Consider the following 25,489-nt stretch of genomic DNA (forward strand, 5'->3'; position numbering starts at 1 on the left):
GGTTTTGGCGCACGGGCCAGACCAGTCTGTGCCGGGAGCGGGAGTTATGCCGGGCTGGGGGCAGCTACTGTGCCGGGCGGGGGGGCGCCTGCTGGCGGGAGTTCCGGGCGGCCCAGTGCAGGGAGCGGGAGCGGCGGCGGCCGTGGCCGCTACCGGGAACAGGTGGGTGCGGAGCTATGGGGAGGGGAGGCAGCAGAGCCCCACGGCCCGGGGGGGGGCGGCCCGCGCTCACTCCGGGGCGGGGGATTGGTTGCCTGGTTCCGTGCGCACGTGGACTGGCGCGCGCAGAGCCCCGACCCCCCCAGCCTGAGCGGGGCGGGGGCTCGGGTGACCTGGGCTCTGGTGGCCGCGCTGCGGCCTGTGCCCGAGGGGTGCGCGTGTCCGTCCCTCGGGGCCCGCGCAGCCGGCCCGCCGCGTTCCCCAGAGGCTGCGGGGGTGCGCCGGGGCAGGGGGTGTTGGCAGCGCCCGGGGGCTTGGTCTCATCGTCTGTGGGTGCCGGTCGCGCCTTCTTTAAGGCCCTTCCTCTGCTGCAGCCTTCCCCCGTGGTTGTGACTAGCCACCACAGTTGCCAACTTTCACGCAGTAAATAAGCACCCCGACCTTCACAATAAGCCAAAAATCAACCTAATCCCATTTCAAAACCAGCCAATCTTTAAGACCCCCAACGCTGTGTGTGACTAGATCTCCCAACCCCCCGCCTGCAGTCTGGGACTGTGGTGGGACTGCTGTTCACCCCAACGCTCTTCACCCGCTTGCCGCCTCCTTGCCCCTGCTTGCCTGGAGCTGATCAAAAACAACAAGGTACAAGCCAAACAAGCTACAAGCCAAAAACTAGCTAACAAGCAACTCACAAGCTAGTTAACCCAAAAACAAGCCCAATTTCTGTGGGGTTTTTTTTCTCGCAGCTTTGGCATGTCTGCTAAGGACTGGCTTGTTACATGTTTGTACCTCTCTCTTGCCTGCCCCAGTAACAGTGGGGTGGCTGGGGTTCCTACAAGCTAGCGCAGTATCAATAGCGAGGAATGATGTGTGTCCACACACCCCATGGTTAATACTCGGTCAGAACAAGTCACTGTTCTGGCACATGCTTTCCTTGCTTGGCTGTAACTGGTTGGACATGATGCTGTTTCGTAGCATGGACGGTATCCTCTTACCACGTCTGTCGGAATGGGTTTGCACAGTCCTTTCTTAGGCCCTCCAGAATGTGTTCCCTCCCTGCTACTGGGGCCACTCTGGGTATGTCTACACTGCAGTAAAATCCTTGTGCTTGGCCCTTGTCAGCTGACTTGGACTCAAGCTGCAGAGGTATAAAATTGCACAGTAGGTGTTTGGATCAGGGTGGATTTGATTTATATCACTAGTCGGGAAGACTCAATTTAATCATGGATTTCTACATAAAAGTGTGTTCTTGTTGGTTGGTATAACCTTAATACAGATTTTTTACAACTCTGAGGTAGATGTAGGTTTCATTTTTAGAAGGTACACACTTTACATTTTTAAAGTGATTTATTTTGAAAACTTTTCAGGTTAGTTTTACAGCTATATCAGAAAATGAATGATTGTTTGGTTATTTCATTTACCAAAGCTAATTGAAGCAGATATTTATGAAGTCACTGGGAGGTGAACTATCTTCAATTCAACATGTTAATCATTAATATTTGGAAGATTTTCTTGCCATGCTGTATTAGGAGAACATCACCAGACAGACATTTAAATTGTTTTATTTAATTAAAACAACAACATTATATATTCTGGATTTTTTTCTTCAACAGCAAACATATTTTAACCAAACAAGCATATGAATTTTTGAATTTAGTTAAACATTCAATTTTTTTTTAAATCTGGTTTGTTTTTGTTAAAATTGTTTTTAATTAAAATAGTTAAATGAAACATTTAAAAAAAACCCCCAAAATTAAATCAACTATGTCAGCCAAGTCAACATGAGAAACTTAAAATATTGGCTTCTGCAGCTAACTCAGTCGTCTTCACCTTCGTTTTCCAGTTTGTTCATAATCTGGAAATGAAAAACAAGGCTTTCCTGCTTTTTCAGGACCCAAATGGTTTCTCAACTTGGAATGAATTAGTCCAAAGGAAGAAAATATTCTTTCTACACTGGCAGAAGAAGCTATGGCTGTTAAAAGTGAGATGATCACTTCAACAGTCTCTGAATCCAAGTGCTTAAATGACTTCCACCAGTTCACTGGTGTGACTTTCTTTAAAACATCATCAGCAAACATAGATTTCTTGAATGGTTCACCCTTAGCTCTGAAGTTTATTATAGTTGGCATTATAGAGGGATGGTTGCTGGATGTCCATGTCATAACCAACTCCTCTTCTTCAGCAGTTAAGGTTTGACCCTGCTACCGAGTATTGAGAATATTTCTAAGAAAATGAGCTGGAGATAGTGCTTCCCCTATTTGTTTTTTTAATGCTTGTAATTTAACTCTGTCATGCATATTTCTCTTTAAGATCTCACTTAGTTCCTTCCATATTTTCAACAACATCAGGAATAAAACAGCTATTTCCCTGGGTTTTGTTCAAGGCTACAGAAATAGGCTTCAGGGTACTCAGCATGTGTTCACCATTTCTCTTAAGCCCAATGTTGAGAACTTTGGCTGTGACTGTGGCATCTATTTTTTCACGATTTTGTTCACAAACTGTCATCAGATTAGGCCAATTCTTGATGTAGTACTCAAAACAGTCCACTACTGAGTTCCATCACATGTCTTGTGGGAGAATTAGTGTGGTTCCTCCCACTTTTTTTCAGAGCTGCTGCTGCAAAGTGGTTGCTACAGAAGTATTTTGCAATGTCAACAACATTAGCCTTTATTTCTGGAACACTGAAGTCTTTGGCTAGGAGGTGCATCAAATGAGCACTGCAAACGTATGTTAGCTTGGGACTCTCTTCTGAATAATTTTTTCTTATCTTGGATACATTTGCAGAATTGTCTGTGACCAAGCTGCATACTAGACATTTGAATTTTTTCCCCCACAGTTTGTTATAGCTTTTACTGCTACTTCTTGTAAGTATTCTGCTGTGTGTGCATTTCCGGATGTATCAATTGTTTCTGTAAGGAAGACATTCCTTTCTTCTGTTGTCACACAAGCCCATACAGCAGGATCATTGTGGACATTGCTCCACCCATCAAGACTCAGGTTAACAATTTCATCCTCTAGACCTTTTGCACACTGCTCAATTTGTCTTTCATACACTTTATCCAGCAATTTGCCTGCGACATCTGCTCTGTTGGGTGGACTGTATCCTGACTGAACCATGTTAATGAAGTGTGGGTTCTCAATCATACGGAAAGAAGAGTTTGTTGCATAAACAGACAGGTCATTTTTTTCATCAGTTACCTCTTTTTGTAATCTGGTTCTTATCACAAACTTATCTATGGTGGTTTCTGCATGATGGAGACTTTTTTTTTTTCTTTTTGCTACAGGTGATATACTGTGGCTATGTGACATACATGATGTGACTGAAACACTGTCATTGGCAGATAACTCTGAAACTATAGAAAATAATGGTGATCTTGAAGGCGGAGAGTCTTCAGAATCCTGTATGTTGAGGATGGATTCTCCTAAACAAAATAAGTCAGTGCAGTTATTTAATTATTATTACCATACTGCTCATTTAGTATTACTCATTGCATTCACTGACAGTACTACTTTAAAGGTGAAATTGTAAAAGGATGATCTGCCTATTTCAGCTATTTATTTTTTATCACAACTTCATCTAAAATGATAGTACCATAGAGTAACAACTATTTTTTTGCTCAAACATGAGAATTCAAAAATAGTCCAGAAGGAAGACAGACAGCCCTTAAGAAAGAAGTATGAAATAAAAAAGTTTACCAACCTGAAGATCTTGCATGTTCAGACATGTTTCTTTCATCATTTGCAGCTTCCTCCTGAGAAGGATCACTTCTCACGATGTTTCATTCGGGCAGCCAGGCATTGCATTTCTTTGTTGCACTGTTGGCATTTTCCACGTTTGCCTGTCTTACCCACAGGTAGAGGAACTTCATTCAAATATTCCCAAATTGGGTCTCTTTTACGGCCTGCTGCCATTATAGGTTTTCCCTTCTACTGAGAGAACGGTATGGTAGATCTCCAATCAATGAACGCTACACCTAGAAAGACCTCAAGACGTCTGGAATATGCTGCCCAAACAGTTTTACTTTTGTTTCTACTGTCCGTCCCTCCCTTCTCACATTTATCTCCAGACTTCTTCTCCTTGTCCAGATCTGTTCCGCTCCCAACAATCTTCTATTCATTGAACTTGTTGAAACTTTGCACTTTTAGAGAGGGGTAAGTATTAGAGAGAGGGACAATAGGGTTGAGGTCTGTTATTTCTCACCTCTATATATTTTTATTTATTTATTTTAAAACATTTTTGCTGTTAACAAGCATGTTATCTCTGGAGCCACAGTTTGAGAACTGCAAAACTAAGCATCTCTGAAGGTATCTTCTAGACTAAGCGCTGAGTACTGTTGGGTAGATAGAAAGATTAACCTAAGTTTATACAGAAGCCCCCGGAACCCCATAAGATTGGGTCCCTAATCCATGAACTATTGGAACTCATTTACATTCTTAAACATTACATGAATATATTCTCAAACTATAGAATTAGAATGTATAATCCCTATTCCATGATGAGATATCTTTGAGCTATAATGTGTCTTAATTACAATTATCTTTAAATAGTTTTTTTCCTCAGAAAGCATTTTATCAAAAAAATCTTTAAAAAAAAATCATTGATTTTTATCCAACCTGGTTTGGGTTCAGGCTGGAACCTGGGCTCTGGGACCCTGTCCCCTTGCAGAGTCCCAGAGCCCTGTCTCTTTTCCCAACCCCAAATCTCTACACTGTAATTTTATAGCCTGAGTCAGCTGACTCTGGCCTGCTGTGGGTGTTTTATTGCAGTGTAGATGTACCCTTTGTGTGCATCCTTCCATGCTGAGGCAGTATGAGGTAATTACCCTGATTTTCATACTATAGTAACACACAGGTAACAATCTTCTCAGTTACCATCCACTCAAGGACATCACTGTTTTTTAAGAATATCCCTATTTTGTTTGTAATATGAGGAAGTACTGATGGAGCAACCCTCGAATTTCACAGGAGGCCTAAGGAATTCATCAGTTTGGCTTTAAAGTAGGATATGGAACCAAGACTGGCGTATCAGTGATTGGTTTCTTTTGGCAGTGAATCAGGGTAAATGCAGCTTGAGGAGTATGAGAGGTTGTTGCTTTCATTGCTATCTGTATGCCCATGATTATCTATCTACATGGTCTCCTCCACCATTGTATGTCATCCTGACATCACTCTTCCATGAAAATCAGATTCTACAATTTCATTATTTTTCCCAGTGCTTGGCCTTTATAGGAACCTGAATATCCCTAAAGCAAACAGGCTGTGACTTAATCTTGTTAAAATGGAAGCAATGCTTGGCATGGGGAAGAATATAAAGAAGTGGGCTGAAGCAGTGTAATATCCTCTCTATGAAGGCCACCTTGAAGTCTTTAATCTGGTACAAAGCACAGTTGCCTGCTTCCTGAGTCTGTGGTATCTTCTGTGAGCACATAGTAATTGTGACTCAGTCTTTGTTCTGAGCTCCTGTTTGGTTCTGGGTGCAAGTAAGGTAGAGTTGATGTCCTTCAGAGCCCCAAATGGTGTGTGGTCCCTGGTTACCTGAGAAGCAGTCCCTTGCTTTATTCTCTGTCAAGGCAGTTGAGAGGGGCTGATGTGCTGGTTGAGAGTTCCTGGGTTTAAAAACCTCTCTTGAGGCTGATAATGAAATCTAGCAGTGGCTTTCTCAGCTCGAAATTTTCCATTTTGAAATTTGCTTCTTTGGTTATCCACTAGTTCCTGAGATTGGTGAGCTCTAGTGTGTAGGATAAAAGACCCATTTATTTGTTTTAGCATGTGGTTGATTGCTCCTATTGATTCTATTTTTGACTTTTATTTGTGTTTAGTAAATTAAATATAAGTTAATCTGAGGGATGATGATCAGGGTGGGACAGTTTGAGTGTCATCACTTGAGCATGATTTATTAATGATTTTTAATTCTTTTGTAATCTTTGTGATGAGATGCAGTAGTAAAAGGCATTATCTATATTAATAAGCAACAACAACTTCCCCCCATCGCCCCTTTTTTTTTAACTTGGTAGGGGACCCTGGTGCTCTATAGTCAGGCATATTAATAGCACCACCTGGTGGGATGAACATCTTTCTGAAGAGAACACCCAGTTCCTTAAGCAGGTAACAGCAGAAGAATACAGAGCTCAAACAGCCAGCAAACTGTGTCCATTGAAAGATGAACCCTGGCCACTGCACTCATGGGAACCAGGTTAGTATATGAACAGATGCAGCTCTGGCTGTAGTTGTCATTGGGTTGTTACAGTATACAAATGATATTGGACTGGTGTCATATAAAGTTTCTTCTTTGTTACCTTAGTCAGTTTCTTTACCTCTACAAGGACCAAAGCAGTCTTCAAGTTCCTCTCTTATTTCTGAGGATCTTCTCCTTCAATTTCAACACATTTATCGTCCCTTTCCAGCCATCGCCCCCTCAAAACCTGTCTTGCTTCCATACCCTTGGAATATGACTGTCATGAACACATCAAAGGGTACCACGTAATTAGCTGTCGTTGACTGATGTGAACGACTTCATTCCAAAATCAGGGACTTTGGCTCAGTAGCATTCCTGATCCATAAGGGACTACAGATTGACTCCCAGTCACTGCACAGAAGAGAGCATACTAGGTAGCATAGCTTGTGTGTTTAAAGTCCCACAGTGTCCACAGGAACCCTCTGACGTCCAGTCTTAAACGAACACATTTTATTTTCTAGATTTTTTTTTAATGGTTTAGTTAATTAGCTTATTGTTGCAGCAGTGACGCTGACCAAGACTTTAGAGATGCCTCTGGAAAAATATAGCCTCTGGCATTGCAGATGATGACTTCATATACTTAGAATGGCCACTAAGTGACTGATGCAATATGTAAATATTGTATAACACATTTGGAAATGCTTTCCCCCCCCCAACATTTGAAATATTTATTTCTTAAATATTCCTCTTGTGGATTCTGTGTTCCAAGCTAAAGACCTAAGCATCTGAACCTTTAATGGGATAGATTTGTTATACAGTGGCTGAGAATAAAATAAAAACTTAAATATTGGGGTGGGGGGAACCTAGTGAAATAATGTTTCTCACGTAACACTTAATTTTTGTTTTAGATATTCATCTGGTTTGCCAAAAATGGAAGTCATGTTAGTATTTTTCAGAAGTGACTTCTCAACAAGAAATTTATATATTGTAATTAATATTGAGCCCATGTATTGCTCTGCACAAACATAAGTAGTATATTAAAGAAACCCTGCTATTCCCAACCTGCCCACAAAGTTAAGAACTTATTGTCTCCTCCCTCAATCTCTCCCATAGAGGAAAAAAGATCTGGTAGCATACCCCAACGATCCACAGACTCCGATTCTGTCAGATATTTAGTCTAAAGTTATGGGCATGGTTTGTTTTGATCTAAAGGTTCCCGCAGAGTTGGCCTTGTTGCAATAAAGTTGGGAATGATTCCATTGTGGACCAAGAATGGTGAAAGACATGCTGTCACATTACTTCAGGTAAGAGAGATACTTTGAATTTAGGCTTAAATATTGTGTTTAGATTTTTAATAAAAAATTCTAGACTAAGCAAGAAATTAAACTCTATAGTGGGGGGAAGGGCTTTTAAGGGGGAAAACCCACCAAAGTTACCCACTTCTTAAGGGTTGCACAGTGCATCCTTTCTTCTGTGTTTTAGATTGTAAACTCTTCAGGATTGTGTGTGGTGCACTTGAGGAGGAGGACAGCATAGGTGGCATTTTATCCCCTTTCTGTTTTCCCAGTCCTAGAGGCAACTGGGAATTGGGTTAGTCCTTAGTCAAGTTGAAGTAATCTCAGGGCTGCTCTAACTTACACGAGCAGTAACAACCCCAACAAGGCTAAAGTAGGGACAAGTGGTGTAGAGCAGGGGCTCTCAACCTTCTTATTTCTGAGGACCCCCCCCCACATATGCTATAAAAACTCCATGGCCCACCCATGCCACAACAACTGTTTTTCTGCATGTAAACGTCAAGACCGGCATTAGGGGATAATAAGCAGGGCAGTTGTCCACGGCCCCACGCTACAGGGCCCCACAAAGCTGAGTTGCTCAGGCTTTGTCTCCTGCCGCAGGTGGCAGGGCTCAGGTCCCCCAGTTTCAGCCCCATGGGGTGGGGCTTTGGCTTTCTGCCCTGGGCACCATTAAGTCTAATGCCAGCCCTGCTTGACGGATCCCCTGAAACCTGATCCCGGGCCCCTGGTTCAGAACCACTGGTGTAGAGCCAGTTTTGTCAGCTTTATGCCACTCCTGGAATCCCCCAACCGGTTGTTGAAGCCAGCTTTTCAGTCCCTTTGCATGCTCCAGCAGCAGATCACGAATATATGTATTTTATTACTTTTAAACCAAGCTTTGTACTTTTGGATAATTTAAACATTATTATACCCAGATGTATAGAAACTCTTTCTTTAACCTGTGTATTAGATCATTTTAACATTACTTTTAGGATATAAAATCATTCATTAAAGCTAAAGTTGTGATAATATAACCTAACTTCATCGTTCTAAAAACCTGATTTTACTTTTAGGATTTACATAAGAATACTCTCTGTTACACGTCTGTTCTAGTAGGCTTTCTGGTGAACAGTTACTTGAAAGAAAGATGCTTCATTATAAATGGTTAAAATTTTCTCTTTGAACTTTGTGTTCTATTAGACAAATGAAAATCTATTAGACAAATGAAATCGAGTCGACACTGTGACTTTGCTCACATTGTTTAATATCTATTGTTAATTTAAATTAGAATATGAAGAGATGTCTGTTTTGAGACCCTGTTTACTGTGATTTATTTGTTAAGGTGAAAGACTGCCATGTTTTAAAGTACACACCGAAGGAAGAGTATAATGGAAAAACAGCCACTCTAATCGTTGGAGGGAAACATTCATCTCCTTTTTATGTAAGTGTACTACTTCCTTTTTTTGGTTAGAATTGTTATTTCAATAAGGATCACTAATTATAAATGCTTTCAGACAAAACAGTGATATATTAAAAGGTGTTTAGTAAAAGATGAGTTTGCAGCCATACATGTTTCAGAGGCTCATCTTTGTCTCTCACCTTCACGCACTCGTGTGCCATGGGGTGGTTTGGGTGGGGGTGACATGGGGAGGAGGAGTGCACCATTCTCCCTTCCTTCCCTTCACCAACCTTTTCCAAAATCTGTTAGAAAAATCTGGGAAGTGAGGACAACTACATTAGCATTTTTTCCTTCTTGGAAATGGTAGAAGGCTGTATTTTTGAAAGCTTCTTTGAAGCATGGTATTGGTAATGGAGGGAACTGCAGGAAATGGGAACATGTAGTAGCAGTGGAAGGGGGAGCAGGTACTTAGGTCTACAAACTTGCATTGGACCTAATTTGGAATCTTGGCCCACAAAGTTAATAACCACTGGAGTAGAGGAGTTACTGTGGGCCTCTTTCGATTCTGATAATCCTTTGGATATTCTCACAATGTAGTTGGCTGATGTATTCTGATTTATTCATTTCTGCTTTAATTTTACCATTGTTTTATTTGCTCATTTGCGTATAATATTCCTGAAAGAAGAATTAAACTTTAAACTTAAAATATGCACAGTTGTGAACATAGTTTATTGATGATGGTGTCACAAACCACTGATTTGTTTAACAGCTCTAGATGTCTGATGCAGAAGTCCAAGCCAGTCTTCAATGGCTGAAGCAATTTAGCAGTTTTGTCAATCCTAGGGGGAAAGATTGAATCATAATGGTAACCTAGCCTTCCCTCAGATTCATTATGTTTATAAAACTGTCACACTTCTCTTTGCATTGTTCTTGCGGTCATCTCTGTTTGACCTAAACAGATACAAAAAGGCTTTACGTGGCTTATTTGGAGATCTGTTTGTTTGTTTGTTTGTTCTTGAGGGCTTGTACCTCAGTTTTTCTAGCAGGGAATCTACCCAAAACCCCAACTGAAAGTCAGTGAAGTTTTCATGGGAAAAGGGTTTATTTTCTGTGTGATCTTAGTTTTATTTGCTTGCTGGTGCACATCTCACCAATGTTTACTTTGGTTTCCACATGCCTTGTCTCTCTGGTGCATATCTTCTGCTAAAGGAACATTTTTTTCACTTGGTGAAATTACACCGGTGCTCCTGGCTGTGTTAGCTCAACACTGACAAAAATCATATGTAACTAGTCTTTTTGAAACTGCTGGTGGTGCACCAGGGAAGCACAACTGTGAAGAAATGCATGCGTGATAGTTCTGACGCTCAACATTGTCCTCTTGCTTGGCTGAGTAACAAAGTGCATTCAGTCCATGGAAAATATAGGATAATATAGGAAAATGTAGGATTCATGCAATCGCATGTCCAATTTAAACTGCTCTTATTGTGATCTGTATAGCTTTCTTTGATGCACAATGATCTAAAATATCAGATTGACTATTGTTTATTAAATTATCTGTTCCTTAATAGGAAATTGTTGCTTTTTTCTAGATAATTCTATTAATTATGTTAAACTTATTCAACTATATCCATTAAAAAAAAATTATGTAGATCTGGACCTTGACTGGTAACTTCTGAGGTTGAATCTGGAGTAAATTTGTTCCATAATGTTAGATAGCTTAAAAGAATTTGACACAGGTTATTTTATTTCTGTACAGTTTACACTTGTTATGAACTCTGCAAATATAATAATGGTACCTTTTTCTGGTTTACATTGAAACTTGAAGCTTCATCCTCTTTTTATATTTATCACTTCATTATTTTCTTCCAAATGTGAGTCTGAAAAGCTAAACTGTGGAAAACTAGTTCTGTGTGACAGCATAATTAATTTGTTTCATTAGTTCCCCATAGTAACATCTGTCCTCCCCAGATTTTGACAGTGACTCACTTTAGTAAATCGTCTGATGAATCCCTTAGTAATTTCACTAACAATGAAGGTTTTATGTATTTCTTGTAAATGTCAAATTATTTTAATTTTTTTTTAAATACATTTTTTAGGAATGTGTTGGTTTTTTTAGCTTGACAGATGCCACTGTGTTTCAAGTGGATAAACTTTCTAAATTATTTTTTTTAATGCACAGTTAATTGGTCTCCTTCCCAAAATGCATGGTACTGTGACTGTTTTTATCAATGTCTTTTAAAAAATAAGCAAACTCTGCTTTTGAGGTCTATTAATCATTTTGCAGATGTAGTCTGATTTGCAACAGTCCATACTATACTGCTCAGTATGTTTTCAATAGACCTTTTAAAATGATATTCACTTGAGAACATATTCAATATCCTCTGTAATGTTGCCATTTAAAAATCTGTTTTTTCCCATCTTTGCAAGGAGGCTAAGTGATGTTTTGTGTACATAAAAATACCTACCTTTGTCTTTGTCCATTAGAGCACTTGATGAAATTTTGTTTCATTTGCTGAAGTCAGGCAATAGAAAGCTATAGTCAGATGTTTTGGTGAAAAATGGAAAAAAGCTTTCTTATCCCTTGATGACTTCAGTATGTGTGTGTACAGTCATTCTAGCCCTCCTCACAAGCCCATTTGGAATATACTGTTAAGCATTCAGTTTCTGGTCAATTAAACAAATGTAATTTTACTTTGCAATCTAAATCAAGACTTACTTAAATACATCTGATAAAGGAGATACCTATTTTATTTTTCACTTCTGCATGCACTATAGTACGGTATACATGTGATCAGTCATCAGACCAATAATACAACCAGCTTTGGAAAACGTATAAATAGAATAATCATGATTATTTTAAAAATCTTTTGTTTAAAATGTTTTACTATATGAATGCAAGTCAGCAAATCATTTAAAAAAAATAGTGAACTGCTGAACCCTATATCAGCATTCTTACTTGAGTGGAGGAGCGACATTTTCATAAAGGTGTTTTGGCCTCTAATCAATTAGAAATCAAAGGAATTTTATCAATTGGTTTCTAACCAAGCATAATATGGTTTTTGCTGTTCTTATAAAATGTAATTACATATAGTTATTAATAAAATCATGGACAATATGCTGATTTTTCAAATGAAGCTAAACAGCCTTAAGAGGTGTCCGGATAAATTTGTCTGAAAGTTCAGAGAAGTGTTTTTATTGGGAAAAGGATAATTTCAGAGAACTTTTTAAAAGTGACCCCCTCACTGACGGGATTATCCAAGTGTGACACTGCTGTCAGTTGTTTAAATTGCTTTCTAGGAGGTTTCATTTGAAGAAAAATCTCAGCTGAGCCACTGTATACAACTTCAGTTTTCATATACTTGGTTTCCATTTGGCTGGTACTCTGTCAGTACTGTAATGTTTCTAAAAGGCAGCTGCTGATGTGTCTGATAAAATAAAAAGCTCTCATTTGTAACCAAAGATGATTTGTCATTGAAATGAATTAGGTATATTATAAATAAAATAAATACATAAAAACTTTGTTCTTGGGGTCTTCTGCTGTTCAGACTCTGACTATGCAGTGGATCCTTGTTCTGTGTGAAGCCCCATTTCCTTCAGTGGAACTATTGACTTCTCTAAAGTTAAGTATTTCAAGAAGTCTCTGCAAGATCAGGGCCTTAGATTATGTTCCTGCCCTGAAGGGTTTACAGTCTATAAAACTACATACACATTGTGGCACTGTAAAGCAGTATCATTAGTACAAATGTGCATTTATAATGACATCTGAAATAAAGATTACACTTTAAATTACTCTACGGTTAGTGAAAATGTATTCTAAATAAAAATATTTGTGTACATGAAAAAAAGTGGCAGTTGGCTTCTCCCTCCTAGCTTTGGAAGTTTTTACAGATCCCTTGGTGTTAGTGACACAGTCTAAGTGTGCAGTGATCATCTGATGAGATCGATGGATCAGATGAGATCCAACAATGGCCTTGATTGAAGTTCATGAAGAAATTATGCTACAGTAATTTAATATAAAGTTAAGTCTTTCTTGAAAGTAAAAATACAATGTGGCATTTGTTTTTTAAATAGTGTTGACAGTTGTAAACAGTTTTCTGATGGTCACTGAATTTGTAATGAATTTATAATTTAAGTTCATTTGTTTTATGCGTGCTCTTTTTTCCAGAAACCAGAGTCTGCACTGGAGGTTTTCAGAGAAGCAGGAGTACCACCAAAGCAGAAAACTACAATATTTAAGGTGTCAGATAATGCTATAATTAAGCCAGGTAATCTTTTTGAGCTGGAATACATTACACGTATGATTTACTCTTGGTTTAGATTTACGTAAACAGAGGACATTAAGGTGTGATTGATTTTTTTTTTTTTTTTAGGTATGAAAGTGAATTTAAAACATTTTTTCCCCTATCACTGGGGCCAAATCAAATTTTTGAAAAGGAGGAAAATAGAAAATGGCCTTTACTTTCTGTGGGTGGAGAAAGGAATTGTCGTCGTCTTCCGCCATTTCTCCTTTTTGTAGCAAATCAGTTCCATCTCTTGGAAAAGTTGTTTAATGCAAACTGGCTAAAATGCAAATCAGTATTAGAAATGAATGTGAATACACTTCCCAAAGGACTTTGGCACTCTTATAAGGACTCCATAAGTGATATTTTGCAGGAGGTTGGAAAAGTTGTTGTTTAAGAGGTTTCAGTCTTCTCTGTGCTTCCCTGGTTGAGACGAATTAGGTACCTCTTGAAATCCCATTGTTTCAGACTATTTGAGGCAGAAAGGATTAAGCAAAATGGAGCATTGATTTCCATTGAGAATTTTGTCTTTTAACCAGAAGATTTGGACATTTAACCTTCATAAAAATTGTTTTTAAAATTTTTCAGGATATATTTAGTATGTGAATTTGGGTTGTTTATATTACATGCTTTTGCCAACATAATTTTGCTCCGGGGATTTTATTAATTTATTAATAATTAGTTTTATTAAAACAGGGTCCTAATGGTCTATTTAAAATATTATGACTTCTTTTGTAGCCAGTGGAGAGAGTCTGCAAACAGATCTTAGACTTTATTGCAGCTACTCATTAATGCTATCCAGTAAGGCATATGGAGAAAGTGTGGTCTGATAATTGAAGCAAAGGCTGAAAGTTCGGTGCATTTAAAGTCCTAAATATGTACTACAAACATTACTGCAGCATCTTCCATCTTTCCTCTCTCATCTCAATTGTTTGCCCTTGGCTGTCTGTCTGTCTCTCTTTCTTTGGGCTCGTACAGTTATATACACTTCATTATTTATTTATACTAGATGTCAATATTTTTCTGCTTGGTGATTTAGTAAAGGGTCACCTCATCACTGTCTGTATTCACTGACAAATCTGACATTGACAGAGTGGAGCGATTTAAATTACTTGATTTTGTTTTTAAATTCATTTAAATCAAGTTGAGGCTTTGTAAAACTAAACTGAGAATTGCAAATTTAGATTAAAATTTATAATGAACTAAATTGTCAAAGCTTTTTTTAAATGCCAGTATTAGGGTATGTTTTTGAATTTTACAGGACTGCTATAAGCAAAAAAACAAAATATTGAAAACTAATGCCCCGATACTGCAAGCACTTAAGCAGATAAGTAGTTTTACTTGTATGAATAGTCCCATTTGCTTCAATAGGACTACTCATGAATTTAATTTTGAGCACATGCATTGTGTTTGCAGAACCAGGGGCTAAAATTGTACTTTCGTTAAAAACTTTTTTCTTAGTGTCTCATAATCTTGGTCACATCAAAATAAATTGCTTCATTGTTAACACTGAAAAATTATTTAGTTGTATAATGCATTAACAGAGTTATTTAGAACTTTTTTTATACACACAGCCCAAAATTTTCAAAAATAGGAGCAAAAAATCAGGCTCAAAAGCGATCTGAAAATGTAACCACTACAAACATGGCACAGGGTATTTGCAAGTCCATTTTATGTTTGAGCTTATTTTATTCTCTCAATAAAGATGTTAAGGACCCTTGATTTGCCTTTTTCATCATAGATGAGCATCTTAAACGTGAAATTTTTTAGTTGTACAAATCTCTAGGTAAAATCTGAAATTATATTAATAATTGGGAGACTGAAGAAACAAGTACAAAACAACCAATTTAGGAATTTAAGACTATAAAATGGGATGAAAATAAAGAAGTAATTATACATACATTCTGTTTAAAAAAATCAATTTTTTAAAGAATCAGGATTTAAATGAATATTTTCTCTTAAAAATGATTTTTAACAACTGTGGATGCTGGCAGTTTCAGCACTTAATTGAATGATATATTTTCCCTCCTTTTTAAGGTACGCCTCTGTATGCAGCTCACTTTCGTCCAGGGCAGTTTGTGGATGTCACTGCCAAAACGTAGGTTCCTAACTTTTTTTAATATATTGTATTTACCTTTCAGATATTTTGTCATTTATTTTTCTTTTCTCTTTTCACCTAACATTAATTGTTGGCAAAGGTAGATTTGAAAAAAACACACAAATTGTAGAGTAATCAGGGGTTGTGTGGGGGATGCATTCATTAATATGGTACAGTGTAATGAGTGTGTCTCACTGTTAGTGTTAAAGATGGTTGGCATTCCTGTGTAAGGTTCTTTCCTGAGTTTGGGTCAAGGATAGTTGTGGGTATGAGTTAGGCTGAATTTGCAGTGTTTCACAATGCTTGCCAAATTCCCATGTAGGTTTTCTAATTCTTAAGGTCAACAGCAGTATTAAGTGAGGGCAGAGGATCTTGTTGTATGACTAAAGGCTGCTGTTATCTTCTGAGGAGTAACTTGATAAGGAAAAAGATGTGAATGAAAGTTTCAGTGGGAAAAACACTTTAGGTAGGAAATTGTTTCAAGTTGGAAAAGGCAGAAGAGGAGTCTTACAAAAACATTGCAAGAGAGAGGAGGGACAAAAAAGAATGGATATGCATGATATAAATACGAATGTAAATCTTATATATGGGCTTGTCTACACTACCGCTTGGGGTCAATCTAAGATACGCAACTTCAGCTATGTGAATAGCGTAGCTGAAGTTGACGTACTTAGATCTATTTACCACGGTGTCTTCACTGCAGTAAGTTGACAGCTGACGTTCTCCCATTGACTGCACTTGCTCTTCTTATTCTGGTGGAGTACCGGAGTCGATGGGAGAGAGCTCAGCGGTCGATTTATCACGTCTATACTAGACGCAATAAATTGACGCCCACTGGATCGATTGCTGCCCGCCGATTTGGCAGGTAGTGTAGACAAGCTGTACAAGGTGGTACCATTTCTTGTGTCATGGTTCAGTTGCAGACGTTCTTAATACTCTCCTCCATAGCAATTATAGGTTAGTAAAATTTGGCATGAATTGGTCCATAGAACCAGAGTCCCAAATCCAGGATTTCCAAAAAACATGCAAAGGAACCACTCCTTGTTCAGAAAAAACAGGTAAACTAAGCTAAATTTGGTGGGTTTATTTCACCTATTTTTTTGAGATATGTTTCAAATAATTACAATCTGTCTGATTTTCCCCTCCTCACCCCACACCCCAAGTTTCTCACAAACTTCTTGCCAGACTTCCCTATATTTAAAAAAAAACCAAAAAGTCCAGTGTCAAATTTTTGGCAGCGAAGCATTCGCGAGAAACTTCAAGGAGTTGGTGAAGTTAAAAAAAAAAAAAAAAAGTGGTGAAAATTGGGCTTTTAATGGCCATTTTCTAGTTATTGAAATATAAACAGGTGAATTGCATTGTTAATCACAATTGATATTTACTGATTTCACCATTCTATTTTTATTAAATAAATGTAGATGTCGTTTCTTCATACCTAAACATGAAGGAGGGCTATTTTAGTTGGAAAAAATGACTATTTTTTAAAACTTATTTTTGTTGATTTAGCACTTTTCTTCCATATCACCATGCTGCTAAAGTGTGTGCCAAAGCATACTGTTTATCATAGGTGCTCTGATATTACCATATTATATGAGGGGAAGGTGGAGCGCTATTTAGGAAGATATATTATTTGTACTACATTATTTCCTAGGAACCTCAGTTATGGAGTGGGAGCCTTTTGTGGTAGACACAAAACAGTTATGTAACAAAGACAACAGTTTCTGCCTGAGAGTGCTCTCAATTGATGTGACAGATGGGATATAACGCACACACTGGCTGAAGGGTGGGCTAGAAGGATGTTTAGTGGAAAAACTGCAATCATCGCTTGGCACTTTCCTAGCCAATGTCAGACCAGAATAATTTGTCAGCATCAGGGCAGAGAGGTAGTTTTTGTAGAGGATAAGGTGGAGGTTTACAGTAATTGATGGGAAGTTTTCTGCATGCATGTGAAACAGATGGGAGAAAATTCAGAGGTACTGGAGAAAAGCCCATAACCGGGCAATCAAGGCTGCCATCATTAGCAGAGTGAAGATAGTGTTCAGTAGCTTAATATATCTGATATAGAGGATGTGGATAAAGAGTCAAGGTCCTTTAATGCAAATACAAAAACTTGTGATTGATTTGGTGGAGGAGGGGAGAGCCAGTGGAGGGATGCAAAGAGAGGGGGTTAATGTGGTCAGAATGGCAGGTCAGGAAGATGACCTCAGCAGCAGCATTTTGAATAGATGTGCGGTGCGCGGGAGCAACAGGGTTGCCAGACATCTACAGTATGTGGTCTGTTATATTTTTTTCCACATTCCAGCCTTTCTTCTCTGCTAACAAGCATCGCTATACCTTTCCTTGTAGGGTGGGAGGAATGCTTTCTGCTCACACCACTGTGAATACCAGTTTATGGCTCAAATGATAGAGGGTGCATCCTGCCACCAAAAATCAGTTTTATCCTTTCCGAGACATGCGTAATATCCACTGATCTAGACAATAGGAATCACAAATCTTCTTATTTCAATAAAGTATATTTGTGTCATGATGTACTGTGAAGCAGGCCCAGTCTCTACTCCTGTTTCCCCTTTTGTGAACTGAAAATCCCTAACTGCTTCCATAGGAGTGTTGAGAGATTTAATTGGCTAATATTCAGTGCTTTGAAAATACAAAGCATTATGGGATGTCTACATAGGGAAATGGACTGGGATAGCTGTAGTGGAATAAGCAATAGCTATATTACAATAACTCTTTGTGCAGTTACTCTGAAATAAGTAACTTCATTTGGGAATAATGCCCTCATGGGGAATTTTTCTTGCATAGCTATACCAGAATATCTTATTCCATTATAGCTATGCCAGTCAATTTCCCTGTATAAACAAGCCTTTATTTTTGTTTGTTAGAAAACCCCCTCAGAAAAGTGTAATGTGCTGGGATGGACCGGTTGTATGTGGGGGTAGATACCAGTTTTGTAAACTAAGGTCTTTGATATGTGGTTTTTTGTTGTTGTTTTTTTAAGTTCAATACCTATAACATCTAGAAACTATATCAATACAATATATGAAGGAAAATCTCTTAGAATGTCCAATCTTTCAGACCGGAGTAGGTGAGGTATCAATCAGAATGAATTGTTTGGTAGAAATAGGGAAGTAAATCCTTGCTTCTATTATGTTTGTGGGACGTGGCAGCATACTAAAATCACCTTTCTATCTGTCTTGGAAGACTAGTCCTATTAACAAAGCAGCTTGTTTGCAAAGCAAAGCACTGTATCATTAGTACATTAGGTGATTGTTTTTAGAACACTTCAAAAAAAGCCCCTGAGTGCTTTGCTTTTTTAATAAATTAAAAATAATTTCTCAGAAGCTAAAGGGCCATCCTAAATTCTAGATAGCAAGGCTTCCAGGGCAGGAACTATGTCTGTACATTTCCAGGTATAACAAAGGTGCTATCTAATAATTAATGTGTTTTATGAAATAGATGTCAGCAGTATTTTTTTTTTAAATCAAGATGTAGGAAAAGTTTCCTTGTGGAGGTGAGAGCGGGTTAAAGCTCATATATAATTTACCAATATATCTTGCTAGATGCTATTTAGAATTACTGGGAAACTAAATATAGAACTGGTTTCCTGGCCTCTTTCAGTCTGTATGACAGATCCACCCCATCTTTTGAGTTACGAGTTGTAATCTAGAATATCTTTTCCCTCTAGTTATTTGCCTGATAATTTTTAAAAGGTATCTAAATTAGTTATTCCTAATGCTGCTTTTGGTAGTCTGTTCCATATAACCTATATATGCAGCTCTTAATATAGAAATTACTCTTAAATTCTTAACTCTTATTATTAACTTTAGGTTTTCTTATGATGTTTTGCTCTCAGTATGAGAGGTTTCAGAGTAACAGCCGTGTTAGTCTGTATTCGCAAAAAGAAAAGGAGTACCTGTGGCACCTTAGAGACTAACCAATTTATTTGAGCATAAGCTTTCGTGAGCTACAGCTCACTTCTTCGGATGCATACTGTGGAAAAGTATGGTAGGTCTCTAAGGTGCCACAAGTACTCCTGCTCTCAGTATGATTCTGTAATCTTTCCAGTGCTCCTCTGTATCTGATGTGTTATAAATTTCTTTCTGTACCTCTTTTTGCCTCTCCTTTTTTGTGTGTGTTTTGTGCTCATCTACATTGGCTTCTTTTCTGTAACTCTATATTTAGATTGCCTCATGACCCCTTGGCAAACATTAAATTGTCTTTGAATATATGGTTTCCCCTTTGTGCCCTTTACTTCTACTTGCTTCCATTCAGTTTCATCCAACATTGCCTCCAAAACACTTATGTTCCCATCTTTTTGGTTTCATTCTAAGCTTTTTTTAATGGATGCAGCTGCCTGAACAGCTATTCATAAGTGCAATGCTCAGTGAGCAATAGCATAAAAATATCGCAGAAACCTTTGAGCTGTTGAGGGCAAGGAAATTCTTTGAAAAATGCCCACAATGTTTTAGGCTGCCGCTAGCTGTTTAGACAGAATGCATTGATACAAATACACTTGAGCGATGTAGTGGTGGGTAGGCAAAGGGTTTGTCATGGGAAGAACTATTAACTTTAACTAATTGAAAACTTTAGTTTGCTTTAACTAGGTCAGATGTCTGTCAGAACCCAGTTACATCAAACCTGGTTCTACAGGATTTATAACTGTGAAATGGCTACGCCAACTTCCAATTTTGTGTGGATTAGCTTTAACAATACAACACCATCTGTTAGTGAGCAGCGATCACTCTCTGTCATGTTGACCAACATTTTCTCATTGTTTATTTGTACTTCCTCATTGGTCTGTATCCGTCTGTTATCTCTTGTCTTATACTTACTGTAAACCCTTTGGGGCAGAGACTGTCTCTTTGTTCTGTGTTTGTACAACACCTAGCATAATGAGGTCCTGGGCTCCTAGCACCACACTAATACAAATAATGATAGTGATCATTGAAAGAGTTTTGGAGATGCTGGTTACTAATGAGTTGTAATGCTTCCTGGCCCATGCTTTCAGTATGAGATAGTCCATGTTGGGGTTGTGATTGGAAATGCTGTCTGGGAATACAGGAAGTTCTACTTTATAGTAATTTACAACTGTTTTATATAGTTGTCATTAAAAATATGCCTGCAACAATCACAGGGTTTGGAACGGCAGTGATTCTCTCCTGAATGTGGAAGACCTATTGATTAAACTCTCTCTCCCATTCTCTGTCTCCCACATAATGCTGCTATACACCACTATAAAAAATATTACTCTTTCAGCATGTAGGCCATAGTGTGTCACTGCTGCGGTTCACTGATGTGACAGATTTTTCAAGAACTCAAGTATCGGTGTAAGGGGATGGAATGGCATACTTCCCTTCTCCGTAACAAACAATGAATGGGGTTGCTGTGTCAACTCTGCTTTTTGAGGAACCAACCTTGGCTGTTGAACTCTGTAGTTTGCTATTATTCCTGTGACTGGGACTTCTGTTCCAGTCTGTTCTCATGCTCAGCTCCCACCTGCCACACACACTCTGTATATATTCCATCCACCTTGTTCCTTATCATGACTTCTTTTCTACACTGTATTTTTCACTCTTCTTGCATAACTTAAGAAAACCCATAGGTTTTAGATCCTTAGTCCTTCTCAGAGGTTGTTCCTACATTACCAAAGTTCAGAGGCACACAAGGTAGTTAAATAAATTTTGAGTATTTTGATAGTTTGTGAGTTGAAAGTGAGGAAAAATGACAGTGGCAGTTGTCCTTGGATATTTTTGCAGCATTTGACTCTCATCCAGCTAATGCCATTAATTCACTAGCTTTGCCAATAAATGGTTCGTGTAAACTTGTTTTAAAAATTAATTTTATGATCAGTGAGAGCTTCATGCACAAAACTTTTTAGAGCTCTAGAGTCTTAAATCCAATATTAAAGAAAAATTCCCTAAGTAAAGTGCAGTTCTGGCAGATACAAGTGTATTTGGTAGCTGGTGGAGAGCTATTAGCATTCTTATAGTAATGCATTCTTCTAGATTACAGCAAAATACACCATAATTGATGTACCAAAATTCAGGGTCTCTGAATCAGATGTGTAACTATAGTGCTGCTACTATGTGTAATGTTATGGATTTCTTTTAGAGAAATGGGTTCCTTTCACCTAGATGTTTAAAGAACATTGTGGAATATAATTCTTTAAATGTAATGTCACAAACAGAATGAGTTATATGCAGTATTACACTGAATCTTACACACACTCATCCCTGACAAAGTTAAACTCAAAAATAAGCCCTTGTGGGAAAATGCTAAAAATTCAGTATGTTAAAATTCCTAGTTCAGTGCACTCTGAGGTCTAACAGTTCTCAAAAAGCCTTATTTTTCCTTTCCTAAAAAGTTTTGTTTTAGAGTTAAGCTGAAAAGCACTTATTGCAAGGGTGCAATCTTACTTTCCATCTTAGTCAAGAAGAAAAATAATAAAAAAAACAATCAAAAAGCTTTGCAGTTGGCTCTGCACTATTTCACAGAGATCTGATCCATGAAGTAATATATAGTCTGAACTCATTTGTAACTTTCAAAACTGCTGGAAATGCTCTTAAAAGTTTGCTAGTTACTTCAGTGAATAGACAATTGTTTTCCTTCAAAAACCTAATTCCAAATTCATCAGGTATGAGATGAGGTGGTTACATGTTTTAAAAATATTAGTTTTACAGAGGTTCGTTTTTATAGAAAAACAAATTTGCCATCATTCATTTTTTTTCTCAACTTTGACAGCAGAAAGAGTTGTTGCTTTTTTGAGGAAATGGCTAAAAAAGTGAATCTTACATTTCATTAGCTTCTTGCATTTCATTTTAGATAGGTTTAAATGACCAAGACATGTAAAATTTAGGCATACATTGCTTCAGAAGGCAAGAAAAACAGAATAATTCGTGATTGTGGTGTTTTTGTTTTGGTTTTTTTGCTTTCTAATGTTTTTCAAAGAATGCTTTTTTGATTTTTAAATATGATTTAACACTGGACATTTATATTGCTAAATGAAAGCAGAGGTAGGCCTAGTAAAGGCACATTATCATAGAAGGGCATTTTGGAGATTAAAATAGGAGTTGAAGTTGATAGGTGATCTTTCTGTAGTGACACTTTTTGTTACGTGTCTTGCTCATGATGTAAAGTCAAATGCTCAGGTGTTTTTATATGTGTGTGTTTTCCCTTTTCGTTGTTTGTTGTTTAATGTGGTAAAATGCTCTGGTTTACAAAATCAGTGATTATTGTCAACTGGTAGTCGCTTGCATTTTGGAAAGTGATCATATGTGTGTTTAATCCAGCATAAAGTTTATGGTATAGTTTAAAAATTCTTTTTTATAATAGACTTCAGTGGAACTGGGAACCAGAATTTAGTAGCACTTATGAACGTGCCTTGGAAAGAGAGAACACACACTTAGTTGAGGGCAAAATATAACTTCAGTTTTGAGCATCACATTTCAGTTTTGAACCTCTTTTTACATGCAAGAAAAGTGTAAAGATTTTATTAATGATAACTTTTTTATGTCAGCTGTAACCTGCAGAATATTTCTGACCTGACGCATGGTATTGTATAATCCCAACATGCTTTGAAGCAGACGGTCCAGGAAAGGTGCTCTCTTATTGCCATTTGGACACATGCTGTGCTCTATTATACTTTGCTGCTACTTCCATTTAATGAGTATTTGGAAAGGTATGACCATTGACATATCAGGGATTTTGGCACTTACCAAAAAACAAAACAAAAACCAGCCTTCTTGGTTGTTTTTTTTAAATACTTGGTAGCAAAATAAGAGTCTAGACTCACTGGTATACTTTAACGCCATGTTTCAGTTTTCTTAAGTTAAGTGTTATTCAAGCCGAAAAATACATTGTGCGTTTCTAAAATATTTGACTAAGCAATTGAGATTTTGTTCCTTTACAACATTAAAATAATTTTTATCCCCAAAATGCCACAGTAAGCATTATTTCAGATCTGTTATGTATGACATATTTGCCACAAGCTAAGTGGTAGTTTTAAATAGGATTCTTTATTTTAAGTAAGTCATCTCATTATATGCTGACATTTTGCTTACATTAAAACTGAAAAATGAGGTATTACACAGTATTATATGGTTGACTTGAACAGCTGTTTTCCCTCAGGTAACACCAGGAAGACTGTCTATATACACTCTATTTTAAATTCTGCTTATCATTATTTTCATTTCATTTAACCTGCACGTTAGTTCTTGCTTTGAACTCCAATAAATGCTTCTTGCTGTCCAGGACTATTTTATGGGATTTGGGTAAGCATGTTTTCAAATAGTAGCTTTTGGTGTGGAAAGGTTATGTTGTAGTCAATTCATTCCATAGAAAAGGAGTGAAGTGATGTATATTGGATTTTATAAAAGGAGTGTTCTCTAGCAACTTCATTTATACTAGTACTGTATGAAATGATAGCCAATACCATATTCTTCAGAATGGGAAGCACTTACTGGTTATAGTTTGTGCTAGCGATGGGAAATACCTTAGGAGATGCTTTATATCCTAGATATTTTGTCTTTAACATATCAGAATCTTCGTAAAATACTATTTGGCTATTTTTCACACTTATCATGCACATTGTGTAAAGAGTTGTCACTTTGGATGGGCTATCACCAGCAGGAGAGTGAATTTGTGTGGGGGGGTGGAGGGTGAGAAAACCTGGATTTGTGCTGGAAATGGCCCACCTGATGATCACTTTAGATAAGCTATTACCAGCAGGACAGTGGGGTGGGAGGAGGTATTGTTTCATATTCTCTGTGTATATATAAAGTCTGCTGCAGTTTCCACGGTATGCATCCGATGAAGTGAGCTGTAGCTCACAAAAGCTCATGCTCAAATAAATTGGTTAGTCTCTAAGGTGCCACAAGTACTCCTTTTCTTTTTGCGAATACAGACTAACACGGCTGTTACTCTGAAACCTACTTTCTAATATGTATTTTCTAAATATATCATGTCAGATATGATAAATTTAACTTGATTCGGTCAAAGTGGGGTGGATATACTAATTTTGCATAACTTAGTTGTGTATGGTTTCAGAGTAGCAGCCGTGTTAGTCTGTATTCGCAAAAAGAAAAGGAGTACTTGTGGCACCTTAGAGACTAACAAATACATTTGAGCATAAGCTTTTGTGAGCTACTGAATGCATCCGATGAAGTGAGCTATAGCTCACGAAAGCTTATGCTCAAATAAATTTGTTAGTCTCTAAGGTGCCACAAGTACTCCTTTTCTAATTTGTGTATGAAAGTGCAAATTAAAGGCCCAATCTGGCAAACCCTTCCTTAAAATTAATGGGATTATATCCATGAGTACAAGCTTACAGGATCATACTTTTCTTATGCCTGATTTGAGTTTGTATTAAACTATAATTGTATTCAGTTTAAAATTGTGCACAGTGTTTGGAGAGGTTAGGTCTTGTTCAGTAGATACAGAAACGGGAAGTCAGGATATGAGACCTTGCAGGAGTTCTTTGAGTCAACCATAAATCAAGTGGTAACTCCAATTAATAATGAAGCAAAACGCCTAAAAAAGGGGAGGTTTGGCCATTATTTTGTCATGTATGCCTTAAGAACAGGATGAGAATGTCAACTGATCACATTCTAGAAGAAAGGTTTATACTGAAGTGTGGTACAGCTCTAACTCTGAAATATTTCAATCATCTGATTCATCTTGCCCACTCAAAGTTCAATTTCAAAATGTGTGTTGAAGAGTGGCACATGAAATGGAGCACCTTTCGAGGAAGTGGTGACCCAGCTAATAGATTCACATTGCTTTGGGGATTTATTCCTTTTCATTAACTGTTATAAAATGTTTATTTAGGTTTAACCTCAATAGTATATATTGTTGTGTTCATATATGTTGTTACTAGCTGTACAAATTCACTTATGATGATAGGCCATTTCAAAACAAATGTATTTGAAATTAAGACCTTGTCCATTAAATATGCTTTAAAAAGTCAGCAAGATTAATGTAAATACTGATTGAGGCACTGACAGATTTCAAAACAATTTAGAGACTGGGAGGCTTAAATTATATAGAATTCAACTCTGGTGTTCAGTAGTATTTTGTGTAGGAGAATGACGTAGTAAATGTTATTAA

The 25,489-nt window shown here is 37.7% G+C and overlaps 1 protein-coding gene across 4 annotated transcripts in view; it reads left to right on the forward strand.

The window, feature by feature from the left end:
• The first annotated feature begins 2 nt into the window (after nucleotides 1–2).
• MRPL3 (mitochondrial ribosomal protein L3) overlaps nucleotides 3–25,489 on the forward strand; it is a 62,237-nt gene continuing 36,750 nt past the window's right edge. For 2 of the 4 annotated variants that reach the window (XR_012157484.2, XR_012157485.2), the window contains exons 1-6: nucleotides 4–162; nucleotides 6,174–6,352; nucleotides 7,547–7,638; nucleotides 8,951–9,049; nucleotides 13,173–13,272; nucleotides 15,325–15,385. Coding sequence is in view for 2 of the 4 variants with exons in the window: in XM_073333246.1 (XP_073189347.1) it covers nucleotides 47–162; nucleotides 6,174–6,352; nucleotides 7,547–7,638; nucleotides 8,951–9,049; nucleotides 13,173–13,272; nucleotides 15,325–15,385 (647 nt within the window). In the remaining 2 variants the exon portion in view is untranslated. Of the gene's footprint in view, nucleotides 163–6,173; nucleotides 6,353–7,546; nucleotides 7,639–8,950; nucleotides 9,050–13,172; nucleotides 13,273–15,324; nucleotides 15,386–25,489 lie in introns of all 4 variants that reach the window. The other 2 variants (XM_073333246.1, XM_073333245.2) reach the window with 2 other exon arrangements.

Source organism: Lepidochelys kempii, chromosome 2 (assembly GCF_965140285.1).
Source record: "Lepidochelys kempii isolate rLepKem1 chromosome 2, rLepKem1.hap1, whole genome shotgun sequence".
Lineage (NCBI taxonomy): Eukaryota > Metazoa > Chordata > Testudines > Cheloniidae > Lepidochelys > Lepidochelys kempii.